Here is a 21,184-nt window from a genome sequence, read left to right as displayed (position 1 = left end):
ACATGTGTCATTTTTGGGCCTTTTATAGCTGACTATGCAGTATGGGCTTTGCTCATTGTTGAAGGCTGTACAGAAACCTATAGTTGTTAATTTCTGTGTCATTTGGTCTCTTGTGGTGAGTTGTTTCATTGGCAATTATACCGTATCTTCTTTTTTATATTTAGCAATAACATGAATAACCAGGTTATCAAATATCCGTGAAAAAGCAATCGTTCCTCAATTCACTAAATCAAATTATCCACAGCATATATAGTTACATTGGTGTGGATCAAAACTCCAATTCGGCATTAAAATTAGAAATACAGTGAACATGTGAACTAAGTTTCAAGTTGATTGGACTTCAAATTCATCAAAAACTACTTTGACTAAAAACTTTAACCTGAAGCTGTACAGAAGAACAGACCAACAAATGGATGCACAAACCGACAAAAAACATGGAGAGTCAAACAAACAAAAACCAAACCTAGCACATGTAACTGAATTAAAGAAATAAGTCTTTAACAAATATTTAATGTAATGTTACTGTACATGCAAAGCTAAGAGGAGACCACACAACACATAATGATATACAGACAAAAACATTTATATATTATATCTAGGTATGAAGATATTAGGCATTTAAACCTCTTGAATTCTAAACTGATGCATATTGGTAGAAAATATTCTGTGGCTATGTAACTACTGTTCCTGTTGAAAACAGACACTAACAAGAATCTGTCCAAAGTACATGGATGCCCCACTCGCACTATCCTTTTCCATGTTCCATGGACCGTGAAATTTGGTAATTATCTAATTTGGCATTAAAATTAGAAAGATCATATCATAAGCAACAAGTGTACTAAGTTCCAAGTTGATTGGACTTCAGCTTCATCAAAAACTACCTTGACCAAAAACTTTAACCTGAAACTCCCACTTTCATTTTCTATGTTCAGTGGACCGGGAAATTGGGGTCAAAAGTCTAATTTGGCTTAAAAATTAGAAAGATCATCTCATAAGCAACAAGTGTACTAAGTTTCAAGTTGATTGGACTTCAGCTTCATCAAAAACTAGCTTGACCAAAAACTTTAACCTGGACGGACGAACGGAACCATAGACAGACGGACGGACGGACGGACGAACGGAGCCACAGACCAGAAAACATAATGCCCCTCTACTATCGTAGGTGGGGCATAAAAATACTTAAAAAGTAACAGTCCAGGTCAAGTGTTTACCTCATCGCGGGAATGAAATGAGATGCATATAACATGCTGAAGAGAATCTGCACACAAAAAAATACATAAAGTCAACATGTCATATATATAGAAGAGAATTTCTGGGAAAAATCAATATCAAATTTAACATTTTATACAAGTTATTCTCAGTTAAATTTTATTCAAGCCCCATACCACCATATTGATATATTTCAATACAGCAATACCAGTATGACATTTTTGTTCGTTATCATGGTCTATTTGATTGTTTTCATAAATACATAGTTTTTACCTCCTGCTCAGCAAACAAGAATGGAAACTTATTAAACCCTATTTTAAAGGGAAGCAACTCTTTGATGAGTGAAAACCTAGGAAGTACAGGTGGTCTTTTCAAGGGAAGATACTTTAACAAACAGAAAGAAGTACAGGTAAAACTAGGTTGTCCTTGCCTAGGATTTTTTCAGTGGGTGAGAGTTGTCATAGATCAATGTTAAACTATATCCTGCTACCTACAAAAAAATGCATATATAAAAAGATTCACTCACAGACTAGTACTATTTTTCAAGTACATAAAGTACAAATTTAAATTTACAAAAAAAAAAATGAAAAAATATTATGAGTTGTGATAAACAAAATGAAAATTACCCAAAAATACAATTTAATTTTTTTTTTCAAGAAATTTCAAATACTTTTTCAACATTAGTTCTTTCAGCAAAATAATTTCAAGTTTACTTGTCCTCCTTTTTTTGGTACATTTAAGACCTTCAGTATACATTGTACTAAGGCAATAATACTTCTAAAATTTATATCTTAAACAAATATACATGCAACATTAACTTTTAAACATAACATTTCAGTATTGCAAAATTTAAATATCATAAAAATTTGAAAATTGATATAAACAGTGTTAAATTCGTGTATAAAAAAAATTACGATGAAACAAGCCATTCCATCATCAGACTTTTATCGTTTTCACTTTCAATCATCTTGGATTTTCAGGAATTCCTTTTGTCCTGTTTATAATAAGAAATAAAATGCACAGTTTGTGTACATTTGTATGGAAGTTCACCTTTTTGTTTAGCAGAGATATAAGTAGACAAAGAATGACTAAATTGTCTAATCCTCAATTTCAGGAACATATTATCTCCCTTGAAAAATGGAAGACACATCAAAATAGTACTTTTTATTCTTTGCAATAAATAAGTCTGATGATGAATGACAAGTACCTCTGTTTCAGAGATGTACACTGTGAAATTTATTATCTCCCTTGAGACAATAACAGATTGTAAATATGTAATATGGTCAAGGGCAGATAATTTATCTCATGCATTTGTGTTATTATTATCTCCCTTGAGATTATACAAAAAATTTGTCAATTATCAAAGCCCATATGTAATATGGTCAAATTGATAATCAAAAAAATAATTCTCAACTATTACAGACCCTGTAGTATTGTCAAGGGCAGGTTATCTATCTCATCCATTGTTTGTTATTCAAGCACATTTAAAAAAATATGAAGTAAGAAAACCTAAAAAAAAAAAAAACCAACTGCTTCTAAACTTTGTTGAAAACTGCAGTTGTCATAAAGTCTTCATAGCCCATTCTGATGGTTCCTTGCATCTGAGGGTCTCGTTCTTTAAATGAATCTGTCAACGATTTTAACATAACACACGACTGGATAAAGTTGTCTAATGTTAGCGATCTTCTACCGTTGACATCAAACTTTGAAATGACGATGTGACCAAACTGTGGTGATAGGTTATATCCCATCTGCTGGAAGGCTGAAATAAAAGAAAAAAAACTTGTACAATCTTTTATTTTGATAATAAAATAGAGAATTGAAACCTGGAATTTGCCAAGAGACAACAACCCAACTTAAAAGCAGAAAACAGTCCAAATCCACCATTTGGTCTTCAATGCAGTGAAGAAATACCATATCTGGAGGTAGGCTTCAGATGGGAAAATGCTAACATTTTTTCTAATGCTGGGTTTTGCATTTTTTACTACTAACAAGTGTATCAGAAAATACTGAAACCAATGATTTCATTTAGAGTACTAAAAATGTCAATCTGATCTTTCCTTTGGTTTAGTTTGTCTTACAGTAGCAACAATCAAATCTAATGAAAGACCTGGTTTTATACAGATTGAACATAAAAATTTGTTAATGCTGGACTATATCCAAGATGTGGCCAAGAATTCCCCAACGGTGTTACAGGTTAGTGTGAGGGCTGAGAGATCACAAACAATGTTTTATCCCACAGGATTCTGTTAACATGTCCCAAGTTAGAAGCTTGTGATTCAGTGGTTGTCATATGTTACTGTCTACCATATCAGGTTATTGCTGTTGTTTTAAGTATTAACAAGGCTTTCAGGTTTCTCATTTGAATTGATTCACACTTTGTCATGACAAGCCCTTTTAAAGGTGATTACATTGTGTGGGTTCAACTGACTAAGTACTAACGGCTGTGCGATAACTTTCATCCTAATCTGTTTAGACAGACATTATCACATCTACAATCAATCCACCTCTCCTTATCTTAAAAGGGGGTCTCATTGGGGGAGGGTACCGATCCCGGATCCTGATTACTGTTTTGTCACATTCCCTTTTCCCACTTACACTATGTACATAAGCAATTCTCATTTTTTTGTCATTTCCCGGATCCCGCTAGACCTCATTTCCCGTGTTCACGACACAATAATTTGACTTTCACATTTCACGCTTACAAAAAATCGGCAATCCCACGTCACGCTTAGACCCCAATGAGACCCACTTAAAATAAACAGCTGTTGTAGTTATGTATCTACTGATTCTTGCAATCCAAAAATGTGCTGCAACTTGTAATACTGGTACCTACCTTGAATCAGTTCATGAGCTTCTATGGAACCAGAACGATTACCATCAAACCTCTCAAAGACCCCTTTCCATTGTTGGATATAATTCCACAAGGCATTAAACTCATGTAACTGTATAGTTCCTGTGTTATCTCTGTCAAACATGCCTGAAATACAGATGTTAAAGATATAATTCCACAAGGCATTAAACTCATGTAACTGTATAGTTCCTGTGTTATCTCTGTCAAACATGCCTGAAATACAGATGTTAAAGTAATAATTCCACAAGGCATTTAACTCATGTAACTGTATAGTTCCTGTGTTATCTCTGTCAAACATGCCTGAAATACAGATGTTGAATTCTTTATTCATACAATACATAAACTGAAATAACGGTTGTGAATAAAGAGATTGAGGTTTGAATATATGTCAGTATATCTTACTATCATTATAATTGTACGATATTTTTTTTTAACACTTTCACTAAAATTAATTTGGCTTGTTTAATTTTCATAAAATTTTGACAAAGTATTTACTTTGACTCTTTAACCAAAATATATAAATTTCAAAAACTTTGAACCAACCATTTTATCAGAAAAATTACACTGGTTATATTGCAGATTGCCAAACACCAATTTTGATCATTGAGAAGCTTAATATTTCCTTTACAACACAACGTTATTAAAACGTTTGGCTGATTTTACAGAGTTATCTCCCTGTAGTGTTAGGAACCACCTTAAATATTTGCTGCATATTTCTTGCTGTGCAGAAAATATCAATGTTTTGGGGAAATAATTGTACATCATTTATTTAAGGAATAAGCAGAATCAAGTATCACCACCATTGTTGAAATTATATTTTGGCATTGTTAAATGTCATGGATATATTCTTGCCATCTTTGATTAATTTTAGCCAATCATTCAATTAGTTGTACACAGTTGTTATGCTATTTGGTGCATTTATTTATATAAAAGATATGAACAATTATTTTTTGCCAATTCAGGTTGTTACCAAACTTCAATTTTGTGTGAGTGAATTCTGATGCACTGAACTTCAAACATGACATACAATATTTAAATTAGGATTTTATAACCCATCATTGTGATTATAATTATTGAGCATGTGTTAGAATTGAGATTTGACTTAAACAAGAATGTGTCCATAGTACACGGATGCCCCACTCCCACTATCATTTTCTATGTTCAGTGGACCGTGAAATTGGGGTCAAAACTTTAATTTGGAATTAAAATTAGAAAGATCATATCATAGGGAACATGTGTACTAAGTTTCAAGTTGATGTAACTTTAACTTCATCAAAAACTACCTTGACCAAAAACTTTAACCTGAACTTTGCACTATCATTTTTTATGTTCAGTGGACCATGAAATTTGGGTCAAAACTATAATTTGGCATTAAAATTAGAAAGATCATATCATGGGGAACATGTGTATTAAGTTTCAAGTTGATTGGACTTCAGCTTCATCAAAAACTACCTTGACCAAAAACTTTAACCGGACAGACAAACGGAGGCACAGACGGACGGACGGACGGACGAACGGAGGCACAGACCAGAAAACATAATGCCCCTCTACTATCGTAGGTGGGGCATAAAAGCCATTAATTTCTCATACGATATACATGTTTCATGCACAAAATATGACCACAGTGACTTACTTATCATTAGTCTACAGGTCTCTGGGTTAAAATGTGACCAGTTTCCATTCACAAGAGCCTGTTGTAACTCATGTGCTGTTATATGTCCACTCTTGTCTTGGTCCACAGTTAAAAACCACTGGTATACACTGGGGTCTATTCCTGGTGGAGGACCTGCTCCATAACCTCCTAAAAGAAAAAAACTTAAATTATCTCCCATTCCACAAGTGTTCTAACCTTTTCGTTGTATAATTAGGTAATTTTAATTCCATTTCATCATTTAGATATTGAATATTTGCACTTTTTTGTTTTAAGGATAGGTCTTTTAATTCCTTTTTCAGTTAAAAATTAAATTATTTTTTTTTTGTAAATTTATGTGGTTGAAAATGCGTTGACTAATGCACCTTTTGAATGAAGAGCTGATTCAAAAGTGTTTTTAATACTGAATAATAATCATACGACAAAAAAGAAGCATTCCATCTTTTACAATATTTTTTGATTTGCTTCAACCAGGAACAGCAGTTAAATAAAGCCTTTTCATTTCTATGCATTACCTTAACTTTGTAGGTGACTTGTCACAGTGAAAACATGCTTTTGCATTATATACAGAAATAAAATAAAACTTCTAGAATGCCTTAAGCTTGTCCAATAAAATCTACAGAATAAGGTTCTCCTTACCTGGTGCTTGTCCATAGCCTGGGTGGGGAGCAGGTGCAGGATATCCCGGCTGACCTCCAGGGTAACCTGGTTGTCCTGGGGGTGGGGCACCATAGCCTGGCTGTCCCGGGGGAGCACCGTATCCTGGTTGACCTGGTGGAGGACCATAACCTCCTGGCGGGGCACCCTGAAATAAATAACAATCTATATTATTTGAAAAAAGATGAAATTATATCATTACTCCATGTGAGTTGTCTAATCTTACAAAACATAGACCACACCAAAATTAATTGTTAGGGTTATGTGATTGTCGGCTTTTATTTTTTTGAACCAGTAATTTTCATATATATAAATGATTGGTGTGAGCTTTCATATAATTTCTAATAAATACTTACTTAGGTTAGGAAACTTCAGTCTGACCCATTTTCTTGACACAGTTTTATGAGGCCCCTCATGGGGGGGGTCCTAGTAATCACATAATCACCATTTTTTTGCCAATATAATCACATAATCATTAAATATTTGCTTATCTTTAGTAATCAAATAATCATAAACTAAAAATACAGTCCTAGGTAATCAAATAATCATGAAATATTTGGCTTAATAATCAAATAATCATTAAAAAAACGGCCAAGTAATCACATAATCAAAAACCCCATGAGGGCCCTCTTTTATCAACTTTTTACTTAGAAATCAACTATGTATAGTATAATGGTCAAGTTTTGACCATTAGCATGTACATTGTATTCCATTTATAATCTTATCTTGCACTTGTTTTAGACAACCAAATAGTTACCACCAAAATTTGTTGCCATCATAGTTATTGACTGTTTTACTATTGAAGCGTATGCTACGTACCTCTATGGATTTTTCTTATTCAAATTTCCAACCTATGTACCTTCTTGAACTATAACATACTCAACTTACACTTAAAGCTGCTCAACAAACAGGTGTTGAAAAATGATTACATTAAGTTGAATATCAACCTCAAAGCTAATTAAGACAACAAAGACAACATTCTTATTTCAAACATTCAGTCAAATCTGATTCAGAGGTCAACAGATCTTCTTGCTCGAGGTCAAAGCAATTCTTCTTAAATATTAAAAATAAAATCAATAACTACATTGTAATCCAATGGAACAGGTAATTCTGATATATACTATACCATCATCATCAATTCCTTGCTGAAATATGCCTTCTTTAAAAAAAAAATACCTATATGATAGAGTATTGAAACAATCCAATGGAAATACAACATTATACAAACTTAAAGTAATTCTGATCCAAAAAAAATATCATTACTCTAAATAAAATAAACTTTAAAAAAATGCAGATATGAAGAAACCTTTTAAAGCAAGAGAGTACCATGCACTATATACCTCTACATTATTTTAGGTGTGCATGAGGTATCACAGATTTGTGCAACATTTCTCTTATTATAGTACATATACAATTTATTAAAATTTTTGCATTAATTTATTGATAATTTTCAAATCCAGTATGTTTTTGAGATCAGTTTATGTTGCATTCACGCTTCAGTTATTTTTGGCAATAATCATGTCAGTCATGTGGACATTCAATACCATTAACTCATGAAGCTCTTCAGAATGCATATACCATCTAAAACATGGTAAACTGAAGAAAAAAGCAAATTAAAAGTCTAAAGAATGTCTTATTATTAATACAATGAGTAAAAGAGAAAGAAATATGTCAGGAACTTCTCAACATATTAGTGTATTCAGCATCGCATTGTTAGCCAATACTGTATGCAAGGTGTATCAAATTAACTTTGGTATTGTGCAATTTCTACTTTATCCAAGTTTTACTATTGAAGTTTTATCTTATGGTAAGTTGTACATCAAAATAGTCTCTGACATTTGAGTGTCATATTAAATATCCAGCCAATGACTATACATACTTTTTATCATGTGTACAATTACATTGAAATTACCCATAATGCTTCTTAAAGTAAACCATCACCTATCATGCCCATAGAACCTCTAAAAATATTTTAAAAACAACCACCAAAAATGAATATTTACATTTTATAAATAAAATTAAAATCTTAAGTCTACAAAGAAATTCAGAAAATGAAGGGAGTAGCAGCATTTGTATTTGTATATAATAAAGCATGAATTCTTTTTAAATTTACAACTTGAAAAATAAAAAAACCAAGTTATTCAGAAAATGTGACCACTTAAATCAGATCTGACTGAGCTTTGACCTCACACTAACCATTGATAACAGTTTCTTAGCTTCTTTTTCATTTCCTGCAATTTTCCATTTTCCATCTTGTTCATCTTTGTATAACACCACTGGGGGATCTTGTTGTAGATAATATTTTAATTTAGCACCAGATAATTTCACAGATTCCCACATATCTTCTTTTGTTTTAGAGGCAGGAGTTTTGTCTGAAACCTTGGTTGCTTCTTTTGACATTTTTTCTCCCCATATCTCCCATGGTGATTTATGATTCCAGTCTTTTACATAAGGTTTTTGTATACTTGAGGCAGAGTTGGCATCACTTACAACTGTTTTATTACTCTTTACTTCAAGATCCTCGTCTATGTCATGTATTGAAAGAGGGGAATAAAGTGGACTTTCCTCTGACATGCCTTCGAAATCAGACCCTTCATCTGAGGATGGAGATGGAGCATACTGAACAACTCCATACAATTTTCCAGTGGCTTTCCCCTGGACTTCTTTCCTTGGACTAATCAGTACACTCCCCTTCTGACCTGACATTGTTGTACTTGTTTGATTATCACTTGAGGATCCTGTCAATTTTGTTGATGAAGTATCTAAAAGTGTGCAGAATTGTTCTAATGCAGTTCTCATTGAGAATTCTAATTCTGCCCTCTTTGAGTCATCTTCCGATTGTTTTAGCATTGATGGTTCCCCAAATGTGTGTTTCTTTATTTCATTAGCTGAGGAAGACATGGCTGTGTCCACTCGAGGTTTTTTCTTCAAATCTTCCATTTTTGATTTGTACATTTCTTCGAGGACAGTTTTCATTGTGTCTTCAAGCTTTAACTTTAAAGGTCCTTCCAATGAAGATTTCCTTAATTCTTTTAAAGTCGACCACATAGATGCCTCCAAACCTGACCTTTTAGAAAATGTCTCTGATGCAGTTCCTGTTTTGGCTAATGACTTTGATTCTTGAGGGACAGGTCTATTGGATTCCATATGTTTAGTGTTCGTTCTAGATTGGCCTGCAAATGCTGCCAGTTGTTGTGTTAAAGATTGTTTTGGAGAAGTGGACTGGTTTGCGATTGCAGCTTTTGCTACCTCTGTGGATTTCTCTAATTCCAGTAAAGTTGATCTGATTGACATTTCTAAGGCTGTTCTTGCTTCATCTTCAGATGAATCTTCTGATTGTTTAATGTTGTCAATAGCAACTCTATTTGACCTGAAGTTTGTAGACATTTTAGCATCTTTTAGGTCTAGAGTGGATCTTTGTGAGTCTGCTGTATTTCTTAGAGGTGTCTTTATTTCATCTCTGGAACGACTTCGACCTCTTCTTGGTGACCTTCTCCTTTCATCTCTTATCCTGTAATCTCTTCTATCACTTCTTGATGACCTTGACCTAAAACTTTCAGATGATTTGGATTCTCCACTTGCAGACATTTTTGTTTTAGATTGATCATGTGATTTAGAACTTGATGTTCTCCCTATTGATTTGCTAGAACCACTGACCTTTGTACTCTGTTCTTTTGTTTCACCATCAATAACAATAGGAGTCGTCACTGACCCAAGATCATTGTTTAAAAACCTATTACTTGCTTCTTCATTGAATTTGTTAGCTGAAAGCTCTGTCATAGATCTACTCTCATCCAATCGCCCTTCTGTCTTTCCTATGTCAGGATGCTCAGCTCTTGCTCTTTTTGAAACTGGCGATCTTTCTTTTCTATCATTATTACCAACATCGTTTACTCTACTCCGCTTTGGAACTAAGTTGTCCTTATTCAGAACAGCTTGCTGATCTTGAATTATTTTTCTTTTCATTTCTTCAGCACAATCTTTACTGAACATTTCCCGGAATCTTTGACGTCTAGGTTTACTAATATATATCAATAATAACAATAATGCTCTCCAATGAACAAGACATGCAGGTGAGTTTATTGGTTGAAGAGTGAATGTCTCCAATACTGGCCAATCCTGTTCTTCGCAGAGTTTTTTTAAGGTACAAAAATCCTTTTGATTAATTTCAACATTTTTCGGCATCAGACAGGATTCATTAAGCATCGTGACTAGTGCATCTGGTGTTGATCGTGCACCAAGTATCCATATGACCAACTGATGAATTGCCGCTCCACATCCTGCAATATTCGACGACCATTTTTCATCACGAAAAATCCATGGTAGATGATTGGAAAAGGCATGTCTCTTTAACCTCCAGGACACAAATTGACACTCAGGTATGGGGCAAACTGTAGGTCGTTTAATTTTACAACCCAAACTTGGTTCCTCTTCCATCGGTTCAACATTTACATTGTCCATAGTATTTCCGACCATTTTCTCTTCTACTTTAGATTGCATATCATTTACTTTTTCAGTCATTGATGTAATTTTAGATTTGTCATTAACTTGCAATAGTTTGTTCTGATCCACAGATGTAGCTGTACACAACCCTTCGAAATTTGATGTATCAGTTTTTCGATTGACTTTTGGAATTCTTTGGTTAACAGATCCAATTGTTGTTAATTCAGATGATTCAGTAACACTTTTCTGATGATTCTGCAATTTTGTATCTTGATCCAATTTTCTTAATGTACCCAATTGTGATTGTGTTGAGACTTTTTTATAAACAGATTCAGCTTGCTTCGTGACTTCTCCTTTGTTAAATTTATTAGTGTTGGGAACATTCTGTAGACGATATCCAAAAGTTTGAATGCTAGGTGGTGGAACCGGTTGAGGCACTGATGTTGGATTTACAAAGTTACTCTGGTTACCAATAGAAACCGTTGGTTGTCTATACATCCCACCTGCAGGAAAACTTTGACCTGTATTGGTAGATTTTCCATGACTTAATTCAGTTTTGTTACATAAAATAGGAGTTTGATCTTTGACGTTTATATTCTGTGCAGAGGTAGATTGACTATTACTTCCTGATGACACAAGTAAATTTTTATTTGGCGTTTTATTCAGTTGCTGACATTTAGTCTTTTCTGTAATACTTAAACCATGCTTCGTCAAGTTTTGTGATGTATCATCATTAGTTTTGGACTGATGGATAACTTGGGATGTTACATATTTCATTTTGATCTCTTCATTCAAAGCTTTTTGGTCATCATTTTGACATTTTACCTTTTGGTTCCCTTTCTTTTCATTTACATTTAGTTCATCACATTTTGTGTTATCCTTTCGCCTACTTTCTTCGTTTTCAATCTTTTGATTCAAGCTTGTTTCTGTATTTCCATTTTGGTGTTCATGCGTATCTTTCTTTGCTCGTCTTTGTTCTCGGTTGCATTTTCTTCTAGAACTTCTCTTTTGATTTTTTTGTTGCCGTTGGTAATGACTGGTCCATAAAGATAGAGATGAAGCCGGACCCTTTTTCTTTATAATAGCTGATTTTTCACTACTATCTTTTTGAAATTTTGGCGACTTGTCCCTCTGGTTTTTAGAAGTTATCACTTCTTTCTCACTGGATTCAGAAGATTTTTGTGCACCAGAGCTAACTCCCATTTCTTGTTGTTGCCTAATGTACTGTAACTGAGCCTCTAGAATACTTTCTTCAGATTTATTCAATGCTCCCGTTGACATCTTTTCAGACATTTTTTGAACTGTTACAGTCTTGATACTTGTCCTTGAAGGAATTGCAGTGTTGGACAAACCCACACTCTTATCTGTACTTGATGAAGTAGCAAGTGTGGGTTTAGGTGCTGCTTGTGAAAATCTAGAGTTTCGACTAGATACAGGCAAAAGTGTGGTATTGGGAGTACAAGTTTTTGCTAATTGCCAAGGTGGTGCATTGTTTGTACTAGCTTTTATAGAAAATGATACTGGCTTGATCTCACGATTGCTACCAGTAGTTGTCACTGTTGTTGAAGTACTTGATATAGCTGCCAATGTGGTTTTTAAAGTTGACAAATGTTCAAATTGTGGTTTACTTTTTGAAACTGGCTGTGAAACTGGCATATTATGAGGAAGTGTCCTAGCTTGTGTTGGATTCAACGCATTTATATGTGATGACACTGGATTAAAAGTATTCTGTGTATTATGAAAAGCTGGCCTTGACTGTGTTTGGTTAAATCTAGCATTAAATCCAAACTGAGGTTGGTTAACTGCAGTATTCAAACGCACTTGTTGAAGATTCTGAAGATTTCTATGTCTTAACAAGTTATGTCCAGTATTCCTTGCTTGTCCACGCATCTGTTGAAAATTTAACATGTTAGAATTCATAGCCATTCGAACATTCTGCATGTTTTGTGCGGAACTAACCATGGGCATTCTTCCAGGCAGAAAATTACTTCCAACAACATTTGTAGGATATTGGACTTTCGTCATATTTGATATGTTAGTGCCAAAAGGCATTCGAACCTGCTGCATGTTTTGGAAATTAGGGTTTAAATTCATCATCGGAGGTTGACTGTTGTTTATTGAAGCATTTAATGGCAAAGTTGGTTGGGGAACATTGTATGGTACAGGTGTCATGGGTGGTCTGGTCATGTCTAAGGGTGGAGTCTGGCTAACCATATCCCACTGGGCTGTCTGAGATCCTAATCCAATGGTTTTCATTACATTCAGATTCTTCAAATCAATGGCTGTACCAACCCCTTCTTCATTACTCGTTTCCTGCCTTTCACATGCAGGAGATACCTCCCTTTTATTATTGTCCTTGTGATACCTATTAGAAGAACTACGATCCCCTGTTGGGGTCTTTGTATTTCTCCGCCTATTATCATCTCTCCGAAGATCCCTATTTCGACTTAGGCTCCTTGTTTTACCGTCTCTAACACTATCATTTTGTCTAGGATTTCTTTCCCTCTCAGTTTCTTTTCTTTCATTAACATTTTGTCCAGGAGTTCTGGTTCTTCTTTGATCTCTAATTTGACCTTCTCTAGGGCTTCGGGATCTTCTGCCTTCATTTATTCTCCTATTACGACCTCTGCTACAAAGAGGACTTCTAGATCTTTGATTGCTTCCTTCCCGTTTATTTTGCCTTTGATTCTGTGTAATTTTTGGTCTATTTGGTTCCATTCGTCTTTTTTCTCTACCTTTTGACGGTCTACCATGATTATCATTTTGTTTGCTACCACTTCTCTCCTCTCTTTTTTTCTCTGAGGTCTGATAAATTCTATCTAGTCTTTTGTCCTGTCTACTATTTTTACGGCTTTTACTTTTGTTATTACCTTTAGGACTTTGGTTTATGTTCACCATGATATCGTTTCCCTGACAGGATACAACTCTCATTGGACTATTCAAATTAATTTCTAATCCTTTTGGACTATCCCCTTGTTGGTCATCATACAACTGTACCATTCTTATGGGACTATCCATTTGTGGGTCTTCATATTCCTGCTTTATTCTCATGGGACTATCCATTTGTTGGTCTTCATATTCCTGCCTTATTCTCATGGGACTATCCATTTGTGGGTCTTCATATTCCTGCCTTATTCTCATGGGACTATCCATTTGTTGGTCTTCATATTCCTGCCTTATTCTCATGGGACTATCAATTTGTGGGTCTTCATATTCCTGCCTTATTCTCATGGGACTATCAATTTGTGGGTCTTCATACTCCTGCCTTATTCTTATGGGACTATCAATTTGTGGGTCTTCATACTCCTGCCTTATTCTTATGGGACTATCAATTTGTGGGTCTTCATATTCCTGCCTTATTCTCATGGGACTATCCATTTGTTGGTCTTCATATTCCTGCCTTAATCTCATAGGACTATCTGATTGTCTGTTGTAAAAACCTGGACTTTCAGGTCTATTCCATTGGGTATCTTCATGTTCAATGACATGTCCCCATGAACTAATATGAGGCTCATTACTTAGACTTCTATCACTTCTGAGTATTGCTGGACTTCTGGAACGAATAACTCTGTCATTCCATACACTATCCACATCCAGATGGTCTCTTCCATCCACAGGTGGGCCCAAGCGTTTTTCAAGACTTGTAGAATGTCTTCTGAACTCCTGTCTAGAAGCTCTATCTGGGCTTCTTGAACCCTGTCTGAGTCTTAATCTTCTCTCAGAGCTCATAGATTGCCTTGTATTTGTCATATCAGGGCTTCTTGAATGCCTCCTATTCCTTACTTCTCTACTTGGGCTTCTCAATTGCCTTCGATTTCTTATGCTCTGTCTTGGGCTTTTAGAATCCATTCTCTTACTTAAGCCTCTATCTGAACTCCTTGAAGTCTGTCTATAGCCTCTGTTTGTAATAAGCCTACTATCAGGCTCAACAAATCGCTCAGGACTCTGAACTCCTGGTTCATTTCTTGAATTTCTTTCAATAAAGCCATGTTCGTCTCTTGGATCAAAATCTTCAACCTGTCTATCATAGCTTAAGTTTTGTTCTCCGTGTCGTACGTGGCTATCAACAGAATGTCTACTGTCTACTTCAAAACCCCTGTCTGGACTTCTGAATTCTGATCTGTAGTCTCTTTCAATAAAATGCTCTGGACTTTTGCTCTGAAATCTATAGTCTTGTTCATGGTATTGACCAGGACTTCTTGACCTGGGTCTATGTTCTTGTTCATTGTAACCTTCTGGGCTTATTGCATCCTGTCTATAGTCTTGTTCAATGTAATGACCAGGACTTCTTGACCTGGGTCTATGTTCTTGTTCATTGTAGCATTCAGGGCTTACCGCATCATGCCTATAGTCTTGTTCAATGTAATGACCAGGACTTCTTGACCTGGGTCTATGTTCTTGTTCATTGTAGCATTCAGGGCTTACCGCATCATGCCTATAGTCTTGTTCAATGTAATGACCAGGACTTCTTGATCTTGGCCTATGTGCTTGTTCATTGTAACGATCTGGGCTTATCGCATCATGTCTATAGTCTTGTTCAATATAATGACCAGGGCTTCTTGACCTGGGTCTATGTTCTTGTTCATTGTAGCGTCCTGGGCTCATTGTATCATGCCTATAGTCATGTTCATCGTTCCGTCCTGGACTTCTTGATCTGGGTCTATGTTCAATGTACTCATCTGGGCCTAACGCACCCCGTCTATAGTCAGGTTCATTGTTCCGTCCGGGACTTCTTGATCTGGGTCTTTTTTCCTGTTCATTGTAACAATCTGGACTAATTGCATCTAATCTATCATGTCTATAGTCTTGTTCAATATAACCATCATGTCTGCTTTGTTCTGATCTATCACTGTGTCTCATATAATGGTCTGGATTTCTTGACCCATGTCTGTAATTCTGATTAGAAAAATCTTCTGGACTGTGGGATTTATGCCATTCACTTTCTTCAATGAATCCTGCAGGACTATTTGATCTTTGATTATAAGCATCCTGTATCATTTCATCCCTTAAATCTCTTTCAAAGTAATGGCTAGGGGTCGTTTCCTCTCTTCTTGGAGGTGAAGCATGTCTACTCCATTCCTGATCATACCTCCTCCCTCTTGAATGTCTGTCATGACTTCGTGATCTACGATGCTGGTTACGTCTGTCATCACTTGGTGATCTACAGCGCTGGTTATGTCTAAAGCTCATATTTGTTTTCTCACTGTTTGGTTATCAATTCTACAAAATAAATCATAAGTATAGCATGTATAAATAGTACTACTTTAACTAAATCTAAAAGTACTACATACAAACCTTGTTGTGTTAAGCTCTGTTGTGATGAAAGCTTGGATAAGACGAAATATTTGCTCCTTACCGCCCAAATTCCTATTTAATCAATTCATTTCATCTTGGATAAGTCGAATCATATGATTTGAATTTTCTGTTAAGCCAAAAAAATGTTAACGTCGTTTCAAATGTAAAAGTAATGTAAATTGCCCTAATGTCATGAATGTCTCGATTATTGTACATGTATATAGTAGAAAGCCGACTAATTTTCACTTTTCCATAATTTTCCAATGTAAATTAACTGTTGATCATTATTATTTGTTGAATAATTTTCATGGATTTTGTGGGTACCTGGGTACTGGCATGGTGTGTCAATATTGTTTAGTACTGAATGACTGCAAATGTTTTTCTATTGTTAAAAGTTTGTTATAAAATATATAAAAATTTTACACATTTTGAATGTATAAAATGTGTCTTAAAATATTCCAGAATGATTCCATAAATGGAATTTAGGGCAATGGACATATGACAATTGGAAACTTCATAACATTCATGACATTAGCATCTATTTATATAAAAAGTATGGAAGATCCAGGTCTTCTACAAATGTACCTTCTGAAATATTAAGTTTCTAAAAAGTTTGCTAACGATGCCACCACATTGTCCACTGTCGGCGCGGATCACTATCCCTACATGTATGTCAAGCTTTCTGCAACAGAATTCACAGACTCGACTAAAATTATTAGACTTTTATTTTAAGTATTTTCAACAATTTCAACCAATACTCAAATGATACTACACATGCTACACATGTGCAGCCAAGATGCTAAAAAAAACAGATGTTGTATGACTCATTGACTGACAGATACAAAATCATCTTCGCTAGCCAAGGGTTATGATCCACTCCCTCTCTGAAGATCGTAACCCTTGGCTAGCGAAGATGATACAAAATGTACAACTAAGCCAAACTACCATATCTGGGAAATAGCTTTATTTAAATTGATCAAACATTGTCATGGGTTAGTCATTTATTTCTGTACAACAGATTAAGAAAAAATGACTTCTGTTATCAAGTGAAAACATGACTATAAAAGGTGACCTATTTTTGGGGAATAAGGATATAAATGTTACATTACACCACAACACAAAATGTGAACCAGTGATACAATGTGAATATCGCACCCTTACCACAGTGCTATGAAAAAAATCCTGTTTATCCCTGGTGCTACTTTTGTCATGACCATAATTTCTCACATTCATGACATTCTCAAGATCACTTCCTTGTAAGCATTATCAAATAATCAACCGTGCCATATTCCTTGTGTGCTAGTCCAAAGTCAGTAGTCTTTAGTTCAGTGGTTGTCATTGGGTCTTGTCCATCATAATTGTTTTTGGTACATTGCTTTGTTATAAATTAGGCAATTACTCTTCTCAAATAAACTGTTTCATATTTTTCATATCAGGTCTTTAACCATGTTTACCTGTTTACAACTGACTATCTGACTATACCCTATTGATTTTCTCATTGTAGGCCATACAAGTACTGACTCAGGGACTTTGGCAATGGTAGCCTACAGCTTAAAATTTGTATCCAATTTATATAGTTCTATACAAGAAAAGCAGAAACTTTGGGAGCCCACACCAGGGGTTAAGAAATTTTGTTATAGCTCACTAGCCCAGGGCTAATCATGCTAATCGATAGCAGGATTTTACTAGCCCTGTTGAAAGAACTACTAGTCCAACAAAACTGACCTGCTAGCCCTATCATGCCTTACAAATTCAGAGTTTGCTGCAATAACCATGAATTCTATAAACTTAACAATTTTTATTCATTGTACAGTAGATTTTTGCAAATCATGCAAATTGGATACCCAAAACTTATATCAGATATATTCAATTAATCGATAATTGAATATTCACTGAACATTCTGATATAAGACATGTACATGCGTTAGAGATGACCAAATCCGGAGATGATACAAGTCTTGACCGCTGCTATACATGGGTAGATAAAAGAATCATCAGCTGGTTAATTATGTAATGCCCATATTTCTTTTCAGTTTTAAAATTCTATTTATTAAAATAAATTAAATTACCTCAAATATTTATGTAAATAAATATCACCATCCATAGTTTGGGTCTTTTATTATTGTTTTATAAACGTCATGAACGTAGTACATTAATGTCCATATTTACATTTATCACAGGTAAGCAAATTGTGGGCTATAAATAGATTACAACCTGAGCACAGTCTCTAAACTGAAACTGTATTTGTTATAAATTTTATTTCTTTAAAAATCGAATTCATTTGAATATCATTGAAGATAATCATGATTGATGAAATATTATTGCATTAAGTTTAAGTTTTGTGAAGACTGTTAATGTTAAGGTCATGGTACTGGACGCTTCTCCACAGTATGTAAACAAAAACAAAATGGCGTCCATAACATGTGCACATGTCTCAAATTTATTTCTGACAAAAGTCAGGTTTCTGCTGCCAAAAAGGGATTCACATTTATATTACAATAAATTAATCAAAAGAAGGTACAATCAGGTTACATAAGCAATGTACAATACCACTTCCTGTACTGACACATCGATATTGAAAGTACGGGATCCACCCAAAGTTATTTGTTCTAATTTAAAACTTGTACAAAATCAGTTCAAATTCTGGGAATCCCGGATGACGTAGTCGAATCTGATTGGCTAAGATAGAAAAGTGATAAGGGGATTTTCCACTTTCTATGTTAGAAACGCCAAGATTGTTTTGTTACTAGTCCGTCAGGCATATTGGGTTACAAGTTTTAGCTGCCCGAGGTCTAAATGTTGTAGTCCCGGGCGTCGGGCTAGCGGATTTCTTAACCCCTGCACACCAAATTTAAGAGGCCATTAGCAAGTGGGCCCTGCTAATTTTAAAACCTGTGACGACTGTTGCCTTTAGCAGGTGAGACAACCCGCCAAATGGGAAACTATTCACCAAATGAGTAACAATTCCTCATCTGAGTAATCATTAAGTAGTGCTAATAAACTAAATTTTCTTTGCTGATTTTTTTGGTTCTTCTTAGAACATACATGTAGAGTGGCACATTATTCATAAAAGACAAATCTTCCAAAAAATGAAAAGACCTATCTTGATTTAATGAAAAGTTACATTGTACTAGACTATGAAAACTATCAAATGATTACTCAAATGATATGAATGGGGAATAGTGTTATCTATTTACATAATGATTTGATGGCTATAGTTATTACGTCCACTTCATGTTCTTCTTCTGTTAATCAATAAGGTCATGATAGTTCATGGGAAGAAAATAGTGTCAGATGTTCTTTCAATAGTAATAAAAATCAAATATTGCAGGAAGATAAGTGTCCATATATCATGTATATATGGACACTATTTTCTTCCCATTGCCTTTATTTCATTACTATTGGCAGAACGTCTAGTGCCTGTGGTTCATCTGCATGAGTACAGGGGTGCTTTAAAGTGTGAATTTACACTAAAAAAAATATTTACTTTATATCAAAGTGTTGGGTGCAGATTAAAAACATGATGAATGAATTATCATGATTATATATATGAGTTATTTGATTTAAATTCCATGTGATTATGGACTTTCCGATTAGATTTTCCTGTAAGTTCAGTATTTTAATGATTTTACTTTTTATGAGGGTCATGAGGGTGGTAAATGGTAATGGGGGTACCATCATGAAATTAACAGTAATAACACTCTGTGCCAAACACTTTTTCATCTACTAGTCCGGAAACTAAATATCAAATCTTGTCCTTCATTCCTTATATTACTACATAAAATTTTGAAAATTTTCACGTCCGAATAAATATTTACTAGTCTGGGGCATCGGACTAGTGGCTAACGGTGCAGACTGGTAATAATAATTCTTGACAAAAGACATTAATGGTAATTTTTGGTGTATGATGATCATTTGATGAATTGTACTGCTTTCTGTAACTTTTACCTGTTTTGAAAATTGTATATTTCATAACAATTTTTTATTTCATTATTCATGTATGAGTGTCTGTTTGATATTTTGTAATTGTTTGTTATATTTGATTGTATTTCATGAGGCTGAGCTAACTGTGTAACCCTCTTTAAATAAAGAATTATTATTATTATTATTATTATTATTATTTCTTTCAGTGGATAAAAATAATCCACTGATTTTGACAAATCATGTTCATGATGTTTAATCAAGTTTATTTCTTCCAAAAATAACAGTAACAATAATTATGAGACCACTGGCTCTGAGTCTGACAAGGATATTTTGACAAATCACGGTAAAATTTGAACCAATTTGATGCTAAATATAAGACTAACGGTAAATTGACCGTTTGATGCCATTGATGGCTCAATAATATGACTTTTATGTGTCACGCTTACAAAAAATCGTCAATCCTGTGTCATGCTTAGACTCCAATACACCTTATCGCTAATCCCGGCTGACCCGCCCGCTTGAACTTTTGACGTCAACAACAATCACTTTTCCATTGTGGCGTCAGATATTTCGTTTTATGACGTCAAAATTTTACGGGAACCTGTGTGATTTCCAGCAATGGCGGACAAATAGCGATAAGGTGTATGAGACCCACTTATAGTTAACTTATAGCTGTGTTTATTGTTAGAGGTGTGTCTGCGCCTGCAGTCATTGTTGCATTTGTTCTTTGGTGGTATTGTCTCATTGGCAATCATTTAAAAATATTTGAGAAATAGTTATAATACATATTATTACATGAGTGCCAGAGTGGTGCCAACCCTTAATATGGTTTTAGTAGGTTTTTGGTCAGACCTGAAATCGAAGCAATAGTTTTGAAGCCTTTAAAATTTTTATCTATCATACAAGATGATTTTTTTTTCTGTTTCAAATGACGTGTTTTAATCATCATTACATATCTGTGTTCAAATGCGATTGAAATTAGAAATAAATAAGTTTTTAGGGAAAAATAAAACAGGAAGTACCTGTCCATACTGGTAAGCCATTTTTCAGAATCAAAGGTAAGAAAAAATGAAACGAATCTGACTTATTTCTGTATTTTTTTAATTTAGAGGCATAAAGGTTATATATTACGTCATCAACGTATAAATATG

General features: G+C 34.6%; 1 protein-coding gene and 1 long non-coding RNA gene across 5 annotated transcripts; one reads left to right on the top strand and one right to left on the bottom strand.

Annotated features, from left to right (window-relative positions):
- Positions 1-494: 494 nt before the first annotated feature.
- Positions 495-21,107, bottom strand: LOC143054837 (programmed cell death protein 6-like). Of its 4 annotated transcripts, none has more exons than XM_076227892.1 (5): positions 21,056-21,107; positions 6,354-6,519; positions 5,697-5,864; positions 4,046-4,276; positions 495-2,971 (listed from the first exon to the last, which is right to left on the bottom strand). In XM_076227892.1, exons 1-5 carry the CDS (start codon positions 21,074-21,076, stop codon positions 2,745-2,747), a joined length of 813 nt encoding a protein of 270 aa, XP_076084007.1. In that variant the 5' UTR covers positions 21,077-21,107; the 3' UTR covers positions 495-2,744. The 4 variants fall into 4 exon arrangements, with proteins under 4 accessions (XP_076084007.1, XP_076084008.1, XP_076084004.1 ...); XM_076227893.1 differs by having other exon boundaries at positions 4,046-4,189; XM_076227889.1 differs by lacking the exon at positions 21,056-21,107 and adding an exon at positions 8,568-13,826.
- On the top strand, positions 19,532-20,446 carry LOC143054838 (uncharacterized). The gene is made up of 3 exons (XR_012971840.1): positions 19,532-19,800; positions 19,964-20,059; positions 20,240-20,446. It is a non-coding gene; the product is annotated as an uncharacterized LOC143054838 (long non-coding RNA).
- Positions 21,108-21,184: the final 77 nt, after the last annotated feature.

This window comes from Mytilus galloprovincialis, chromosome 12, assembly GCF_965363235.1.
Source record: "Mytilus galloprovincialis chromosome 12, xbMytGall1.hap1.1, whole genome shotgun sequence".
NCBI classification, from domain to species: domain Eukaryota; kingdom Metazoa; phylum Mollusca; class Bivalvia; order Mytilida; family Mytilidae; genus Mytilus; species Mytilus galloprovincialis.
Note: the sequence above shows the minus strand (reverse complement) of the source record. Positions and strands in the feature narration are given on the sequence as shown.